General features: G+C 51.5%; 1 protein-coding gene across 3 annotated transcripts in view; it reads left to right on the top strand.

Moving 5' to 3' along the window:
- The first annotated feature begins 1,769 nt into the window (after window positions 1-1,769).
- Window positions 1,770-19,529, top strand: part of Rapgef1 (Rap guanine nucleotide exchange factor 1) — a 119,814-nt gene continuing 102,054 nt past the window's right edge. For all 3 annotated transcript variants that reach the window (XM_051166140.1, XM_051166139.1, XM_051166142.1), the window contains exon 1: window positions 1,770-1,905. In XM_051166140.1, the coding sequence (XP_051022097.1) occupies window positions 1,845-1,905 (61 nt within the window). In that variant the 5' untranslated portion in view covers window positions 1,770-1,844. The remainder of the gene's footprint in view (window positions 1,906-19,529) is intronic.

Here is a 19,529-nt window from a genome sequence, read left to right as displayed (position 1 = left end):
ATATTCATGCAGTTTGAATTTTTTTTTTTTTTTTTTTTCCTTCAGAATTTGGGGCGTGAAATATTGGCTTTCTGAGCTCAGCAGCCTAGAAGACTGAGCACCTTGGGAGGGCTGGGAAGGTGGTTCTTGAACTACCTGCCAAGTTTGCCTGCTGATATAGCTTCCACCGGAGCTGAGCAGAGTCTTTCTGGCCCTGAGCAGCCATTTGTCAACTGGAAAAGGGAAATGAATTTGTCAATCTTTGGCTTTGCCTTTGACCCCTAGAGGGCTCTGGAAGTTTGGCTGCCGACAGTGGGCAGCTCTCAGCCGCAGGATCGGTGAGCCTTTAGAGCGAGGGAGATTGAAATAGAAACCTTTGGGGGCACCGCTCCCCTTTTTCTTTCCCCTGCACACCCCTCAAATTCTGTCCCCACCACTAGCTTACACATCTAGAGGTAAAACTTGTCTAGTTACTTTCAAATGTTTTAAAATTACATAGTATGTATTTGCATGTGTGTAAGTCGGAGGGTAATTTGCAAAAGTTGGTGCTCCTTCCGCGATGTAGGTCTGACTAAACTCAAGTGGTCAAGCTTGGCAGCAGGCGCCTTTGCTTGCTAAGCTATCTCGGATGGTCCCTGGCCTAGCTCTGTGTATGTGTGGGGGGGGGCATGGAGGGGGGCGTGAAGAGGAGGCGGGAGAGAGGCTGATGTGAATTCCATCTTAGCTAAAAACAGGGTGTGGGGAGCAAGTTTCCCTGTGTTCAAACACTCTCTTCTGCTGCTAAAATGTATTGCTCACTAACACATGATTTGACTCTCCAGGCGTGAGCTTGTTTGGAGGGAATAATCCATTGTGTTAGCCTTGGTAGGATATGACATAGCTCTAGAAGGTTCTTTGAAACCTCCTCCCGGCCCCCCAAAGAAAACCCCGAAAATGAACTCATTAGCATACTAGAATAGACTGCTCTCTAAGCTGTATGTTCCGGTTAGAGGGTTGTTTGAGAGGAAGCCAGGGTTGCTGTGTTCCTCCAGGTTTGGGTGTAGGCTTAGAGGATCAGGGCCTTACCTGGCCACAAGGTGCGCCCTTTCAGTGGTCCCTAAGTTTCTCATAGTGTGTAAGGGGTGGGAGTGGGAGGTGGGAGGGTGGATGCGGGTGGCAGGTGGCGGGGGCATGAAAGTGTGTGTCAGTCCCAAGCCTTGGTGTGCAGGCTCTTTGTGTCTTCGGTGAGGAAGTTGTTGAGTGTAGGTTAGGGCCAGTTAGAGGCCCTGGTTTGGAGCCTTGAGCCTGCAGAGGATGCTGAATTCAGGGTGATAAGCATGGGGAGTCCGTCCACGACTTGAAACGGAAAAATCTGAGTTAGCAGAGGCTTCTGCATCTTTGATGAGCGGGGCGTGCAGGAGTCCTGCATTGGGGTGATCAGTCATAGACTTGCTCTTTCTCTCCTCTCTCTGAGAAAAGGGGTGGGGTCCATGCTGAGCCCTGGCGCGGGGGACTCCAGGCCGGCTGGGGGCGCTGCGTCCCGCGCCAGCCTTATCCCGCCTCCGAGCCGGCAGGGGGCGGTATGGCGCGGGCGCCGCGGCGGGCTTCCGGCAGGTGGCGCCGTGGCCGCGGGGCCCAAGCCGGCGGGCGGGCGGCGGCGCGGCGCTGCGGCCGGCGGCTCGCGGCCCCGGAGCGGCGGCTGCGCGGGAGGTGGAGCGGCGGAGCGGCAGGCCCGGTGCGGGCTGGAGCGCGGTCGGCGAGCGCACGGGCCGCGGCCGCGCGGAGCCCCCGCCATGACGGCGCGAGCGTGAGGCGCGGCGAGCAGCGGCCCAGGAGAGCGGCGGGCGCGCCGGCCTCTTAGCCCATAGCGGCCCGGCCGGGGCCCGATGAGCAGCGGCCTCGGCCTCCGGCGCAGCCCGGAAATGTCCGGCAAGATCGAGAAAGCAGGTGAGGCGGGCGAGCGGGCGGCGCGCCTCCTGGCCTCGTGCGCTCGACCCCCGGTCCGGGCCCCAGGCTGGCAGTGACGCCGCGAGGGCCATCTTTGGACCGGGCCCGCCCGGCGCCGGGGGCCGGTGATGTTAGCGGGATCTTGGGGTGGGGGTAGGCGAGGGAGTGGAGGACCCGGTAGCCTTGTTCCCTGGAACCTCCCACAAAGGCTGGAGCCGGGGACCCGGAGGAGGCCCGGCCCCGACCGCTTGCAGTAGGGTAGGCGCGCTCCAAAGGTGATCGGCAGCCCAGTTAGAAAACGTGTCACTCCTAATGAACCTCGAGTTTAACCACAAGTGGCCACTTCGGTGGCTTCAAAGGAAAGCAGGCTGGGGTGTGTTGGAGCCGATGTTTGAGGGCGCAGCCAAGTTGTCTTCCGGTATTCTGCCTTGCTCTGCAAGCGGTGCAAGTGGGGAGCCACTGGGGTTGGGGGAGAAGGTGGATGCGATCTTGATGCAAACCTCATCTCTTTGTGTGTTCCTGGAAATCTTGGGGAGTTGTCTCCCAGTTCCCCTCCCGGCTTGCATATTCTGGGAGTTAGACACTCCCGAGAGTCAATTATTGTTGTGCATATGGGGCCCGGTGCTTAATTAGCCGTCAAGCAGGAACTCCTTATAGGGGAGGGCGGATTCTTGACTCCTAGGTGAGGCAGGCAGTGGTCCAGGGCCGGTGTTGGGGGTTGTCACTGCGGGGAAACTCCGGAAAGAAGCAGACTTGTAAGAAGCTGAGAAGGTGTTCGGTAGCACTGAATTTTGAAAGTTGCGATTTCACAGGTGGACTTGGGGATACTTGGCTGGGATGTGTATTAGCAGTGGACCAGCAAGCAAAGAATGTAGCTTTTCCAGCTCTCGTTTACTCAGAGGAAGTGTGATTTGCTGCTCTTCATTGACCATCCACTGTGAATCTTCACTCTATGTTTGGTCCCTTTGGTTGTGTTGTTTATTAAAAAATACTTGAAGGGTGCTTTAGAGAGTGTGGTCTGTTTAAGGACTCAGAGAGGCTCAGTGAAAATGTGGAGCCCACCCAGCAAGGGGCAGTAGGCTGGGTGTTGACACCTGCCTTCTGACTAGACGCTGGGTACCATGTTCATGGCTGGACTGTCCGGTTTCAGGTCCTGTTTCTGGAGGGTTTCTCTTCTTTGTCCTATCGCCCTAGGCCTTGTCTAGTGACCATGAGTCGCCTTCCTGCATCCGTGCTGCTCTGGAAATATCTTCGGTCCATTTGTGTAGCATTGCTTAGGAACTCCTTATAGCGTCACATCTGAATTGCACTGTTGGGAAACTTGGATAATTTATTTTAAAATAGCATTAACGGGCTGGAGAGATGGCTCAGCAGTTAAGAGCACTTGTTGCTCTTGGGCAGCCAGGTTCAGTTTCCTGCATCCACGTGGCAGCTCATAACCATCTGTCACTCCAGTTTCAGAGGGTCTAATGCCCTCTTGTGACCTCCTAGGCACCAGACACACACGTGGTGCACAGACCTATGGGCAGGCGAAACTTCCTGAAAGTAAAATAAAATGAATATATCTAAAATACATTTTAAATAGCGTTTACAGAGTTTTCTCTATCAGAATAGTATGTGCTCATTATGAAAAAATTGGGAATCATGGAAGAGTAAGTAAACAGAGGATGAAATGAGCTTCCTTCCGCAGACTTCCTTCCACAGCTCGGGCTGACAAGGCCTTCCTCTGATTCTCCATCCCGGTCCCTTTCAGCGTAGGTCATGCCTGGGCCTTCTCTGGCCACCGCCCTCTACTAGGGGCCGCTGTAGTGCCCGCCTCAGAGGAGCTAGTGTGGGAGCTAGGAGGGTACCCAGGCTGCCGGGCCCAATAGAGGGAGGGCCTGGAGAATGCTGCTCACTAGGCAGGGAAAAGAGGGTTAGGCTGTCTTAATGGAGCGAGAGGTGGCTGCAGAAAGGTTGGGAGGACCATGCCTTTGGGGAGAAGCAGCTAGGGGTGAGAGAGTTCTGCAGATCACAGACGGGGTGACAGGGAGTGAACCCTCCCTCTCACAAAGCTCTTTGGCTGTGGTCCACATACACCTGTCCAGGAGGATTGGTGTGTGCTTGGAGGGAGGGCTTCCCTCCTGGAGCTTCTGTGGGTCATCCTAGGTGAACGCGGTGTGCATTCTACCGATTTCCCATCAGGATGCTGGTGGACTTGCTCTTAAGCCCGAGAGATGGTGTGACTGGGAGGAGATGCCTTTATTCAGCTGGGTAACAAGTCTCCAGTAGTTATGGAGTATGCCCAGTAAACAGTTGCTGCTGTTTCCTGTGCTTTAAAGCTGTTTCAGAAGTGCACTCGTCCCTCTGAAAATGCGACTGCTGGTTTTGCTCCTCAGAGTTTGGTATGGGGGTGGGTTTAGGGATTTTTGAGTGAGTGGAAATCTTGCACCCCTACCCTGGTAACTTCCGGTCAGTTTGCCTGCCCTGTTTGCACTTTTCAGTTAGCTCTGAGGCAGAGCTTCTGGATCTGTCACTCAGTCATCAGAGATCACAGCACTTCATGGGGGCATAGGAAGGCAGCCTGAATATGTTCTTCTGCTCCGAGAGCTCATGGAGGACCAGGGCAGTCTCAGTTGAGGGCTGTCTTGCTGGGCAGTCAGTTAGGAGGGTGGAGAGGAAGGTTGAGGTGAGGGGTGACACTTCCTGGGTATACTGTGGTCAGGCACTGAGGGAGTTCTCTAGGAAACCAGTGAGGATGTGTATAGCTACTTTGAGGTTACAAGATAAGGGTAGGGGGTGCGGGGCAGAAACACTTTGGGGCACATGTTAATGTGGTTCTAGTTGTACAAGCAGGTATGGTGGCTCTTCCAGCAAAGACCCAGATGAGGAAAGTTGGTGTCCCCAAATATTTGGAGCCTAATGTCAGGCTGTCAGTAATAGCTGGCTTTAGCCCACCGGGCCATGTGTATTCACAAGGATGTAAAGAGCTGTTGGCCAGTGCTTAAAAACCAAGAAATTGCTCAGAAATCTCAGGTCCCTAGTTCTCCCAAAGGATGAGACTCTGGTAACTCAGAGTCCTTTCTCACATTTGTACCTGTATGTGGGAGCTGTCTGCCAGGTCTTCCTGTCCCTTTCCCTGCTCTCCACATCACTGAGTCCCCCATGCCCACTTGGACTGTTGACATTTTCGACCCTGCCTCGCTGAGATGATTCTATCTGTTTGCCCGTCATCTGGACTTTGACTCTTGCCCCATTCTTCATTGATTGGTCCCTCCATCCCTTCATCCAGCAGTGACTGAGCTCCTGCTCTGCCCTGGGCTGTGTGTGGCTCTGGAGATTGGGACCTGCTGTGAGGGCTGCACTGGCCTGTGTCCTGTGTGTCAGGGTGATAGTGGTGACTGTAAAACTCCTACTACAGTAAACAGAGATTTCAAGGACCTAGCTGATTTCAACTGGGCCGTGAAGCTGAGGGGCAGGGAGTTGCCTTGTGGCGAATGGCCTGCATGACCTCTGCTGGAGGAGTGATCACGGGGGCTTCACTCAGCCCTACTCCTGCCTGCCCCACTCCACTCGCTCTGGTCCTTCAGTTACTGGCCACCTGGCCCTGGGGAATTTAAATGGTTCTATGGTGTTCTCACCTGCTCCTCCCCCTCGGACCCAGCTAAACCACAGCCTGCCCATAAGCATCATCATTTACCGAACTCTCTGGCCAGTGCTGGCCCCTGGGGCTGCAGTGAAGTTTGTTGGGACTGCTGGGATGGCCACAAGCTCCCCCAACACACCCACTGACAGAGTAAACACAGTCTCAAAGTCCATGGCTGTGCTTGGCACATGTTTATATGCACCTTTGGTTTGTTTTTGTTTTTGTTTTCAAGACAGGGTTTCTCTGTGTAGCCTTGGCTGTCCTGGACTCACTTTGTAGACCAGGCTGGCCTCGAACTCACAGCGATCCACCTGCCTCTGCCTCCCGAGGGCTGGGATTAAAGGCGAGTATGCCACCACCGCCCGGCTATAGGCACCTTTGTTACAAGTGAAAGGAAAGTTAGAGTGGAACCTGTCAGTACTCTCTTCTCAGAGCAGATACTGAAAGTCAGGCCTGTGCCCTTTGTTTCTGTGGCCTCAGAGGGCCTTTGGGTGGGCAGCCCCTGGGTGCTGAGCCTTCTCAACCACTCAGCTGGCGCTTTCCTTACCCCTGAGTTAGGAATCTTTTGTGCCACACCCCGTGCTGTGGGATGGCACCTGGGATGGTCTTCCCATGGCGGTAGGCCAGCGGTAATAGCAAAATAGGGCCATCTGTTGACACTTCTCTTTCACTTCAGCTTTGTCGCAGCCGGAGTGTGAGAGTTGACCATCCCCATGTTGCACCTGTGGCTAGCAGAGGCCTGGATAGTTTTGGTTACTGGCCAAGACCACAGTCTTGGGGAAGTGAAATGGGGAACTGACCCCCCTTTCTGTCTGTGCAGAGACATTGCAGAATCCCAGTGTTGGGAGGGACACGGCAGCATCTGCCCCAATTTTAGTTTCCTTTTCTACATTTCTTTTTTGATCCTAGAGAGAAGAAATGGCTCCAAACTACCTAGTCAGTTAACATAGCCTCAACTTGGCCTTGAGGCTGCTTGTGATTTTTTAAATACTTGACAACATTCATAGCACCATAGGGAAGTAAGAGAAAAAGTGTTTTTAAATCTGCCACAGCAAGCCCCAATGTTTCCTGATCTTCTGTGCAGCTGTTGGCAGAAGCAATTTGAATGGGATTCCTTGTAGCCTGGAGACAGGAGACGATAGGCTTGGAAAGATGACTCACGTATGAGCTTGCAGAAAAACCATTTCCCAAATTAGCCCAGATTGCAGCTTGCTCGTCTTGCAGGCTGGGTCTTACCTCAGTCCAGCCAGTGTGTTGCCTGTTGCCATAGTAAAATGACACAGTGGAAAGAGGAGAGGCCTAGCCACAGCGCCTGCCACACCCACGTGACCTCCACCCCCTGCCTTGCTTCTGGGACAGGTGTTCTGCCAACGACAGTCACCCACAGCACCCCAAAGGCTTTGTTAGGAGTAAATAAACACAGCCCTCAGCCTGTGAATTAGAAGAGATCTGTCATCTGCCGGGCCTGTCATTTGCTTAGTCGTTTGTTTGAGATTGTCCGAAGCCTTATGTATCCCCAGGTGATTTTTTTCCCTTCTCAGGCTCTCACTTTCTCCACCAGCTCCTGGAAGGGTTGGGACTCTGAAATTAGTGTTCCCCGATTGCTGTCTAAGATGGCAGGGCCCCTTTATCCCTAAGAGAGCAATTGCAGGAGGCTGGGGACGTAGCTCAGGGGCAGAAAGTCTGTCTAGCCTGAATAAGGTTTTGGGTTTGATCCCAGCGCTGGAAAACGAAACAAACCATTAAATAACAAACAGTCGGGGAGCTGCTTTGAGTTCAGCTCCTCTTGCCCTGTTGTGGCCCTTGAGGCTTCCCTGACGTGCCTCCAGCCAACAGTGGGAAAACCCATGTCCAGAATGGCCTCACAGCTTCCTCCTCACGGTGCCTGGTGCTTTCTCTTCTCCTGCAGATAGTAAAATGGGGAAAGGCACCACACAACAGCCCTGGTGCTGTTTAACACATTCAGAGTCCAGAGCCTGGTTTCCTGTCTGCAAGCTAACAGTAAACAAACAAAGCCTTAAATAGATATTTAGTTCCTGGGAGGGGTGTGCCTGTCCACTGCTGGCAGCTTAGCACACAGTAGGTACCCAGTCCACACTTATTCAAATAACGAGTGATGCCTGGGGTATAGCGCTTGCCAGGCATGCACAAGGTCATGAGGTCATCCCCAGCACTGCTGATCCAAGTGAAAGATTTTTTATAAAAGGTGTAAACGTAGTCAATATCGTCACAGAATAAATTCATGTCTCCTAACCCTTATTAGGGATCAAAGGAGAAGCCTTCCACATGCTACAGCAATGCTGTACCACTGGGCCACACCCCAGCCCTGACTAACTTAGATCCAGCTTCCTCTGGGTTTAGATTGCTGCCAAAGTTGCTTCTCGGAGAGTTGGTAGGACTTTTCCAACAAGGAGTGTCCAGTGGAGGGGGCTCTGCGTTAACCGTGTACATGGTCAGCATTTCTGCATCTGAAAGTTGATCGCATTGCAGTCAGATTCCCAAGCTCCTGGTGAGGCAGAGGCCAGAAGATGGAGAGTTCAGAGGGAAAACCTTAAAAACAAACGCAAACCACCCCGCAAGGCCCCGAGCCTCACGTGGTGGCCTGCCTGTATTCCTGGCTTTGGGGAAGCTGAGGTTAGGAGGATGTGTTAGTGTTTGAGGCTGGTCTGGGCAGTGTGGTGAGACTTCATCTGGAAAAAGAAAAGGGGGAAGAGAAGTTTGCCATGCACAAGCTCTAGACTGGGGCTGGAAAGATGGCTCGGTAGTTAGGAGCTCTGGTTGCTTTTGCAGAGGTCCCAGGTTCAGTTCCTAGCACTCATGTGATGGCTCACATCTAGAAGTCCAGATCCAGAGGATCCGACACACTTCTGCTCTCCGCGGGCACAGCATGCAAATGACGCACAGACAGGTCACCCATGTACATAGGTAAAAATAAATAAGTCTTTAAAAAAATCAGACCCTGAATTCAAGCCCCACATTGCAAGAGGAAAAGCAGATTGTGAGCTTGCTAGGCCAGGGTGAGGCAGAGCTCCACTTCGTGCTAACAGAACGCTGCTTGACAGCACACACCCCAAACCCCATTTTAGTCACTGCCAGCTTTGCAAAGGAGCAAAGAACCTTTGGGTAATACCCATCCTTCATCGAGCAGTTACTTGCTGGCATCTACACAGCAATGGGGCTGCCGACCCTGCGCAGGATGGTACCAAGCGAGCCCCTAGTAGGCGTCCCCTGTCTGCGTGCTGAGCTTCTCAGTTGCCCTTAGAACGCTCTTCAGTAGCATCTCTTGGCTCTCCTCATGGGTGGCTATAAATATCTGTTGTCCTGAGGGGCAGGAGAGGGTGGGCACTGCCTCCCTTTCTGTTTCTGTCATGGGGCCTGGGTGTCTTGTGTGAGTGGAGGATGGCCTGGGTGGCCTAGGAATCCTGATTCTATGGTGGCACTTCCTTTGTCTACATCTTTCTTTCTTGCCTGATACATGACCCAGAGCCCTTCCTGCTCCTACTGACACAGTCCTGCCAATGTAGTTAGCCCACTGCACCCATTGCTTTCCCCAGCCTGCCAGAGTCACCAGAGTCAGTCAGTTCACTACAAATTAAGTTTTGTGTCAGAGCGCCATCCTGCTTTGAAAGCATGGAAACTGTGTCTGCTGGCCAAGAACAAGAGCCCATTGCAGTACTTTATAGCATTAAAAATATTTTATGTGTGTGTGTGTGCGCGCGCGCGCGCGCGCGCGCGCGTGTACATACATGCGCCACATGCATGCATGAGCCTGTGGAGGTCATAAGAAGGCGTCGAATCCCCTGGAACTGGTTGTAAGCCACCATGTGGGTGCTAGGAACTGAAACCAGGTTCTCTGGATAAGCAGTAAATGCTCTTAACCACTGAATTGTCTCTCCAGTCCCCACTTCATAACTTTTATAAATGACTGCCATTGGTGTGGTGTGACAACGTGGCTCCCAGGCACACAGCAAGATGGCCCAGCAGGTTAAAAGGCCCCTTCCTCTGAGCCTGACATCATGACTTTGATCCCTGGTCACATGGTGGGAGGAGAGGCCCACTCCCACAAGTTGTCCTCTGGCCTCCACATGTGCGCCGTGCTGCCTCCCAAGAGCACAGATAATGTAATAAGGATTAAAAATAGAGCAGGAGGGTGCTGTCGCCGTGTGCTGGGAGGTGGCTGTAGATGAGAAGGCAGGACAGCTGACGCCTCATGGACTGCTGGCTCCCCATCACCACTTCACTGACCTGGAGCAAACAAAGGAGACTCCTGGTTGGAAACAATGGTGGTATTTATTTGCTGGTTATGGATAGTCCCATGTGCCCGTCCTCCTTCAAGTGGCTGGTTGTGAACAGATAGATGAATGATTGTGTGGGGGCCTTGGAATTGATGTCTCTCAGCCCCTCTTTTCAGTAAGTAAAAATAATAGTAGCAGCTACCAGTCATTAGGCACTGACCACGTGCCAGTACCAGGCTCTGCCGAAAGCCTTCCCCACACGTGACTTCATCCTCACAGTGGAGGAAAGGTGCTGTACCGTTGGCAGAGTGCTCCAAGCTACAGACTCTTCTGGGAGCTCTGGAGCAGTTGAGATGTGTACACTCACACATGGAGTGGGGCAGAGGTAAAGCCCACAGGCATGCGCACTCCTTGCCTAGGTCTGGAAACCTGTCTCAGCTCTGTGACGTGGGCAAAGACTGACTTACCTTTCCAGGTACCCCTCTGCCTGAGAGGTGACTGCTGAAGGATTATGGATGAAGTGTAACAGGCAGCTTGGGAAGAAGTCGCTTCCACTCCAGACCCGCCCACACCCGCAGTTCCATCCCCTTTCTCCCTCCCTGTTTTGTCTTGGGTTTTTTGTTTGTTCGTTTTGTTTTTTAAATATTTAAATATTTTTAAATATTTATTTATTATGTATACAGTGTTCTGCCTGCTTGTACCCCTGTAGGCCAGAAGAGGGCATCAGATCACATTATAGATGCTTGTGAGCTACCATGTGGTTGCTGGGAATTGAACTCTGGACCTCTGGAAGGGCAGTCAGTGCTCTTAAGCGTGGAGCCATCTCTCCAGCCCCTGTTTTGTCTTTGAGACAAGAGTTTGCTTTGTATCCTAGACTGGCCTTGAACCCACTGTGTAGCACAGGCTGACCTCAGACTCAGAGCAGTCCTCCTGCCTCAGGCTTCAGAGTACTGGAGTCACTGGTACTTGCTTCCATGCCCTGTTGAGCCGGGGACCATGGAGCCCAGGCTGGTCTCGAATTCACTATCCAACTGAGACTACCTCAAACACACCTAGATTCTTCTGCCTTTGCTTCCCAGTACTGGGCTTGCTGGTACCGCCGAGCCACCTCCTCTGCCCCGTGGAAGTGCTTGGCTTTAACACCCATCGTAGTCAGAACAAATGAATGTAAGTCTTTTCACTTGACAAGCCTCTTGTCACTTGTTGACTCTGTCTTCTCCAAGGTGTTAGGGCTGCACAGCATTGGTCTAAGTGAGGAAGGTGGTGACCAGCGTCCACTTTCTCTTATGTGGCAGACACTGGGCTAGGAGTTGGACCTTCAGATAGGTGCTTGATGGATGTCTCTTCTCACTGGGGGAATAGGCACCTATCGGGACCACTTGACAGCCGAGGAGAGGGAGGTGACTGGCCTGCTGAGTCACAGGGGTGGCTCAGAGGCACCACTAAGGCCATTGCTTGGAACCAGCTCAGCTTGGGACTCCCCTGGGGCTTTCCTGCATCGCTGCCTACAGACTTGCAAAGCAGCCTGTGGGTTTAGAAGTCTGTTTAGAAGTGACTGGAAACACTGCAGAAAGGCAGCTTGGGGGTAGGAGGGAGAAGTGGCCCTGGTGGCTGTCACTGAGTGCCTGCAGCCTGGCCTTCAGAAGTCCTACAGTTATTAGCCAGTGCCTGTGTTCAGGAGACTGAGCCATTCATACATTTCTTAATGGTAGAGGCAGGGTGAGCCTGAGCAGGGGCCACAAGAAAATGGATCTTCCTCGTGACCCCAGGACTGCACCAGTATACTGAGTCAGTGCCATGTGAGCTGTACAGTGACAGGCCACACAGGTACAAAGCAGAGGCTGAGGGTGGGCCTTGGGGCCCAGAGCCAGATTTTCTTTGCCAGCTTTTCCAAGAGGTGGCTATGGAGTCTTCCTCGTTTTAGTGTGTCTGCCTTGCAGTGTGGAAGGAGTAGTCAGTGAGGTTACTGACACCTCAGGGCTCTAGTTGAGAACTGCTGAGTAGGGTTAGCCTTGTTCTTATTTAACGGCCCTTCTGCCCTAAAATAACAGTTCTTTATAAATATTGATAGAGCTGGCTGTGGTGGCTCACGCCTTTGATCCCAGTGTTCGCGAGGCAGAGGCAGGTGGATCTCTGTGAGTTCGAGGCCAGCCTGATCTACAGAGTGAGTCCAAGACAGCCAGGGCTACACAGAGCACTCTACCACCGAGTCCCAGCCAGCTCTTCCTTCCCCCTGCTTCTCCTGAGAAGGCTGACTCCCAAGGGTAAGGTTGGTTAGGCTTGTGAAGAGATGCCCATGCATGGAGGGAGGATCTGGGTCTCACTTCTGTCACACATGCTAGCCATACTGCAGTCGGGATGAGGATAGCCCTGGCTATGCCGTTCTGGTCTAGAAGAAATGAGCTTGAAGGTTGTGTGGTGGGGCTCCACCCCCAGCAGATGTGTTCTGACCCCCACCCAGGGCTGACTCAGTTAGTGAAACCATCACAATGTCTTGCTTTTGTTTTATGATTGTTAAAAATGTCATTCAGGTCTTTGTGTTAGGTAATTTACAAATGACCGAGTGTCCTGTCAGGGTGATCCCTGACCTGCGTTTTCTTCCCAGGGTTACCTTTCACAGCTACACTGACTCAGGAATCCTGTGTCATGCTGTGCATCTTCCTGGCACCCCTGCCTACAGGTGGGTGTGTAGACCCTATGCTGCTGGCATAAAGTGCTGTGTGTGTGTGCAGGAGACGAAACATCAGCCCTGGAGCAGCAGGGTCTCTCTCTTCAATAGCATCACCTAAGTCATCTGTGCTTCTGCCTGGACTTGTCCAGAGCAGCTTACACATACTAGTTCTCTGAGCTCATCACAGAACCAAAGGCCTGGATCAAAAGGATGCTTTTTTGCATGGTCTGGCCTTGTCTCCCTCCCTTCACCACCCTGAGCACAAAAGCTTGTAGGCGCTGTTTTTGTGTTTGAAGCCCAGGAACTGGGGTCGGAACATGCACCGTACTGTGCTCTCACTCTGGGCGCCAGTGGCTTGCGTTCTGAGGTCCCAGCTTGATAGGATGAAAACTCTTTCTGCTAGGAGGCCACGTAGGCTGAGGTCATCGCAGAATGTGAGGGTCACCATCACCACTAGGCTGGGGACGGAGCTTTCAGGCAGTGCAAAGACAGCGAGCCTGGAGCTGCAGAGTCACTAATCCTCTGTGTCCCCTCTGTGAGCTGAGGCTGTGGTCGACTGGAGCGTGTATGGATGGTCAGTCCTCAAGGAAACTTGACACATGCTCTCTCCTGTCATGAATCCCTCCTCCTGGGTGAACATTGGCTCTGTAGGACTTCATGTCCCCTAGGTCAGCCAGACTGAGTTCATGTGCCCCGAGGGGTTAGCATCCCGGGAATGGTGCCTTAATGTAGCCATGTTGGAGTGGGGGGGCAAAGGGAGCTCTAAAGCTCACGCCGTAACCCTGTCTGTGTTTTTAACCCTCCCACATCAGGATGCCCAGCCATTTAATCACCGCAGTCCTGCCAAGTCTTTGAGTAAAACTCTTCCACCCTCAGGAACCCCCAGCTCTCTTCCGTCTGTGCTATGGAAATGCGGCCAGGATTGTGGACACTAGTTTCTCTACTCTGCTCCTCCTCAGGCTATGCTTATCTTCAGCTTGTTCCTTTTTATTGCTGGGTCTATTCCACCGTATTGGCTTATCTGCTTGAGAATTTGACCTTGGTTAGCCATCTAGGTATTATCCAAGGAGCAGGTAAAAGATGGCAGGGGATCACGAAAAACAACTTAATTTTAAGAAGTTGGACAAAAGATTCAAATAGGCATTTTCTCAGAGAAGCTATGAAAACATGAACAGAGAAGCCTATGAGCTCATGAATATGCACAGAACCATTAGTCACCAGGAAACCTTACTCAAAGCACAGTGAGAACACCCCACACAAGGGTGGCTCCTATCAAAAACCCTGGGAGCACCATCTTGGAGAAAGTGAAACCTTAAGTTGGCAGGACATGAAGTCTGAGACCTGACAGCAGTTCCTCAGAAGTAGAGTTAACACACAACACAGAGAGGAGTGCGGAAAGCAGGGCCTTGAACAACAACTCTCTGCAGGCCGCTCCCCCCCCCACTCCCCTCTGCAGCAGCATTAGTCATTATCGCCTAAAGGTAGAGGCAGCTCACATGCCATCCATAGGTGACTGCGTAAACAAGCAGCTTCTCCACGTGGAGGACTATTTAGCCTGAATAAAAGAAGGGTGGTTTGACGTGCTATCCACGTCAGGGTAAACCTGACGGCATCATGCCATGTGGAATGAGAAGAAGAGAAGCAAGTACCATATGCCTGCACTGTCATAGGGTCTTAATTTGGTAAAAATATCGATGAAGCAGAATGGCGCTGGGGTTTGTGGCCGATCTGCACACAGCATGGCTTAGGTTATCACTTTAAATATATTTTACCACTCTCGTTTTAATGACGCTCTACCCCAGATGCCTCAGTTTCAAAACATGCTATGATTATAGAATAGTGTCACCATTTATTTATCTAAATATATTATTTTGTCTTAGGCTGTATCCTTCTACAATAAATTATATCAAAACAGTTTAAAACAGCAGCATGTGATGGCTGTAAGAGTGGCCATGTGTACTGTTGCTTGACAGGCAGAATCTGGGCTGGGAGGGCTACTGGGTGAAAGACCGTATGCGTATAGTGGCTCCTTTACTGACTGGGTGTGACCCTTGAGGAAGCTGTGTGGAGGAAGCCTTTAAGGCAGAACAGATACTAGACCACTGGGTAGGGTCTTGCTACCATGTATCTGGGCGGCCTCAGCCCAGCCCCTTCCTCAGGGTCAGGCTCTGGGTCAAACTGTATTCCTGTCCTGTATCTATACTCCAAGGCCATCAGAGCCAAGAATGGCTGGCGGAAGTGTCAGGATCTGAATACGCAGCTGGACTTCCTCCGGGCTTGCCATAGTCTGGCACGTGGTGCCGGGTGCTGCCAGCAGCTACTGAAGCCTGGATTTCTCCGGGGCTGCATACTGGGCAGTTGCTCCGGGTTTAGAGTGCAGGCAGCCGGCACTCTAAACCTCTGGCTGGGTTCCAAGCTGTTGGCGGCATTCCTAAGAAAATATGACTGGCTCATGGGAGGGGCAGAGGGAGGGGAATCTAGACAGAAGCAAGGCCAAGGCTTCCTCAGAAATTCCAGCCCTCCAGGGCCTGTTAGATGGGCAGCACCTCTGAAGAGCTCCAGTCTGAGATCACCAAGAGTCTCTGGCCCACGGGTGTCATCACAGGTCCCCGTGGACCTGGTCCCAGGTGATAACCAGCTGCTTGTGTGGACAGCAGCAAATGTTTAATTGTTTCCTAACATTTCTCAGGAAACAAAGCCTTTAGCAGAGTGGATTGTAAAACAGCACACTTGGATTCCAAAGTTAAGCTTCGAGAAAGTATGTATCCAGGACACACTGGAGCCTAATGACACTTTCTTCCCACGTGTCTATTCTGTAGGAACCATGACAGGAGCAGCTTAGGCGCCTGCTCAGATCTGGGCTCCCTGCTACTGCAGCTTGGCTGGCCTTGAACTCACAATCCTCTTGCTTCAACTTCTTTTTATTTTATTTAATTAATTATTTTATTTTATTATTTATTTATTTTGGTTCTTTGAGACAGGGTTCCTCTGTAGACCAGGCTGGCCTCGAACTCACGCGATCCACCTGCCTCTGCCTCCTGAGTGCTGGCATTAGCCTTGCTTCAACTTCTTGATGCTGGGATCACAGGCAGGTGCCATCATGCCTTACTGAGCAGCATTAGTTCAAGAGTTGGGGGTCTGAATCTTTGCTTATCAATGTCGTTCCTCCCCCCCCCCCCCCCCCCCCGCCCATTATGGCTTCACAAAGAAGAAAACCACTGAGGGCCCCTGCTCATGCGTCCGTGACAGATGAAGTGTTGACTGCTCCTCTTGGCCTGCTCCTGATTTCCCCAGGGTGACTGTTCCAGTATCCCACCCATCTCAGCATCCAGGGGCAGATGGAAAATACTGTCACAAACGTGCCCACATAGCTTGTATTGCTGAAGGGCCAGGTTGCTTTGAGAGATAAGTCCCCTTAACATTTTTTAAAAATTATTTGTAGTGGTTTTAATAATATATAGTCCATTGAGTATGTTGCATGTGCATGTGTGTGCGTCTATATCTGTGCATGTGGAGTGAGAGGACAACGTGAAAGGAGTCAGTGCGCTCCTATCATGTGGGAGCTGGAGGTTAAAATCAGGCTGGTTGAATCGTCAGAGCTTCAGTTCGTTGCCCAAGTAACAATGCTGCTGTCTCTCCTGGCAGCATTGTTGGGAGGTTATAAGTATGTATCGGTGCTGTCATTCTCCTGCTGGAAGGGCAGCTTCTCACTGCTTAGATCAGACCCTGGAGCCCTTTCCCTTCCTCTCTACAGGAACAGAGGCTACAGAGCGTGTCCCTCCCCAGCATCACATGGGAATGCACTAGGAGTGGGTGACAGACTGCAGCCCTGATGGTTCAGACAACTGGTCCTGCTGGTACATGGGAGACCTAAGTGGAAGCCCCTGCCTGGTGCAGAAGCAAAGCCTGGAAATACGGAGAAGTAGCTTGAAGCATTCTCCCAAAACCATTGCAGTCTAAAGATGGTTCTGAGAGAGTGAAACGGGTTAGCAAGGCCTGCTTTCCTCAGTAGACCAGAGGGAGACCGCAGCAGCTGACTAATTAGCTCTGACAAGAAGGTGGCTGGGAGTTTAGCCGCTGTGAACAAACTCTGATGGATCTCCCACTTAATGCTTAGTGTGCCTTGGGATATCCGCTAATTAATTAGGATGATGTATTAGTCATCATGATAAACAAGACATTTAAAAACTAAGCATCTAGTTTGAACTCAAAGTTTAAATTGCATTTGAAGCCACCCAGCACAGCAGCCCTCTCAGTGTGCTGGGGAACGCTGACAGGCTTCTTCCTGTCTAGATGCTCCCCAGAAGGCCCTTCCTCCCAGCCTCTCTGCAGGGTCATCACCCTCTTAAACTTTCCATTTGGACTGTTCTGGGATGAGACCTCTTACCACTTTCTGGGCAGCCTACTGGGGTTGCTAAACCAGTGGCTCTCAACCTGCGGGGTGTGACCCCTTTGGTAAACCTCTGTCTCTAAAGATATTTATATTACTATTCGTAACAGTAGCAAAAATACAGTTATAAAGTAGCAGCAAAATAATTTATGGTGGGAGGGCATCACCTCAACACTAGGAACTGTATTAAAGGGTTGAGCATTAGGAAGGCTGAGAACCCCTGCTCAAAACAGAGTCTGTCTCCAACTATCTGTTCCAGACCCTCAATTTTTCTGGTCCACAGCCAGATCTCAGTGGCCTGCTGAGCACTTCTCCATGGATATGGTCTTAGCCTGTCTGGGCTGCTATGATGAAATAACTTAAACTTGAGTATATCTTATAAACATCCATCTTGCACAGGCCTAGAGCTGGGGAATTCAAGATCAAAGCCTTGGCAGATTGGGTGTCCAAGGTGCCTTCTTGCTGTGTCCTCACGTGGAAGGGGCCCTGTTCACATGGAAGGGGCCCTGTCTCAAGAAAGAAGCTAGGAGCTGGAGAGATGGCTCAGAGGTTAAGGGCACTGACTGCTCCTCCAGAGGTCCTGAGTTCAATTCCCAGCAACCATTTGGTGACGCACAACCATCTATAATGTGATCTGATACTCTCTTCTGGTGTGCAGGTGTACATGCAGACAGAGCACTGTATAAATAATAACAAATAAATAAATCTTTTTTAAAAAAGAAAGAAGCTAGATACATGTAGTTACTGTAACAAAAGTTTTGTTGTATTATGCTGAGGGTCACCACACAAGATTCACACTCTAAATCCCTAGCTAGGGTCCTAAGTCTGTCTCCCCAAGGCTGCTCACCTGTGCATCGTATCTTAGCTGAGGGTCAGGTCTGGTCTCTAACAGAAGTCAATGATTCCAAGCTCAGGACCCTCAGGGCAGATCAAAATTACATCTCCCAGATGTGCAGAGCAGAGCACAGTGGGAGTAATGGGGTTCTAGGACTGTACCTGGCTACCTTCAGTGAGTGATAGCACTGGGTTCTAGTATCAGTTAGTTGCAGCCTTGAGTACAGTGGGAATCGTGACTAAGCTACTTTACATGTCTAAAAGGCATTTTTACTATGTTCCTTACAGGCGATCGTCTCCCTATGCCCACACATGTGGGCTCTGTCCTCACCAGCCAAGCATCTCATGAGATGTTCTGGGATGTACTGGGATACAACTTCATTGTGAATTGGAGATGCATGCCATACATCCTTAAGAGCAAAGCAGATGTGTCTAGACTTTGTGTGCATCCTCTCAAGTGTCCCATATCATAGCCTGGGCTGGTCCTAAACTCAGAATTCTCCTGCTTTAGCCTCATGAGTTCTGGGACTACAATACTGCCAGTCCTGGGTCCACTGCATCTTGGACTCATGGCTCAGGCTCAGAAGTCTCAGAGTCATCCTTGCCTCCTCTGACTATCCTGGATGGTCCATGAGGCTGCGCAGCCTCTGTGCAGTTCCCTTCTAACTGGTGACTTGGTTTCCATTCTTGTCTCAGAAGTGTCTGTTTAGCTTTCAGCTGTTAGAGGGTAGGTTGGACCCACCTTGCGTGCCTGTAGCCACCTGACCTTAGCTCACACCAGCCTCATGCCTTATCCTCTCCTGATAACTCAGCCTTTGTGCATGCCCTGACTCTGGAAGTGAAGAGAGGCTCAGGGAGGGAGCCAGAGGCTAAGCTTCAGAGGGGCTTGGAAGAGGTATTGTGCCTCTCCCAGAGCAGCATTACCCCAATTATGGAGCTCCTTAAGTGTGCCACTGAGAGTCAGCTGCAGAGGTGAGAAGTAAGCCCTCCACTGGCAAGTATCATTGGCTGTGAGGGGCTAGGGGCGGAGGAGGGTAGGAGGTGGGGTGGGGGCCAGGCTTCAAAGACCTCTGAATAGCAACATTTGAGACTTTCTCCCTGGTATTCCGAAAGTAGTGAGAGTGTGAGAAGGGTTCTGTATGTGCTTAATAACATCAAAATGTGAGATTATTTCTGTTCACTTTTTAGAACTTCCTTCCAAAGCCAGATGTGATAGAGCATGTCTGTAATCCTGGAACTTGGGAGGTGGAGGCAGGAGTTCAAGGCTAGCCTGGGCTACATGAGATCCTGTTTACAAACAGATAAACAAAACAAAAAGCCTTCCTTGCGGTTCAGGCAGAACCGAGGAGTCCAGGCAGGTATCACCCTCTCCTTCTCCTGGCCTTACAGTTGGACTCAGGTCTTGGCTAGTGAACTCTGGGGAGGACGGAGGAGCAGCCTTGGGAGGCTGCATGTCTATAGGAGCCACAGGAGTTTGCGCATGGTCCCCATAGTCTACATTGCCGAGAGGTCCCTGGAGACCAGCCACGTCATGGGGTCTGGGATGTGAGGGACCAGGGAATAGCACAACTGTCTCATTGGGAGACCTCCTGCTCTCAGACTGAGCTCACAGTGGCAGGTAGGTACTCTGCAGAAACAAAGCCTGAGCCAGCTGTGGACCACACTCTCCTGAGACTCAGCCACAGGTTCTCTGCCATCTTGGGAACTGTTTGAGAAGGACATGTGTCACTGTGTGTGGAGGTGGGGCTTAACCCCAGTTAGTGATCTCCCTCGTTTCCTCCATGCTGCTCACCCCCACCCCCAACCTGTGGTTTCGGGTGTCAGCTTTCAGTTACTGCTCCAGTGCCACACCAGTCTGCTTGCTGCTTT

This window comes from Acomys russatus, chromosome 24 (genome assembly GCF_903995435.1).
Source record: "Acomys russatus chromosome 24, mAcoRus1.1, whole genome shotgun sequence".
Classification (NCBI taxonomy): domain Eukaryota; kingdom Metazoa; phylum Chordata; class Mammalia; order Rodentia; family Muridae; genus Acomys; species Acomys russatus.
This window is presented reverse-complemented; position numbering and strand designations above follow the sequence as displayed.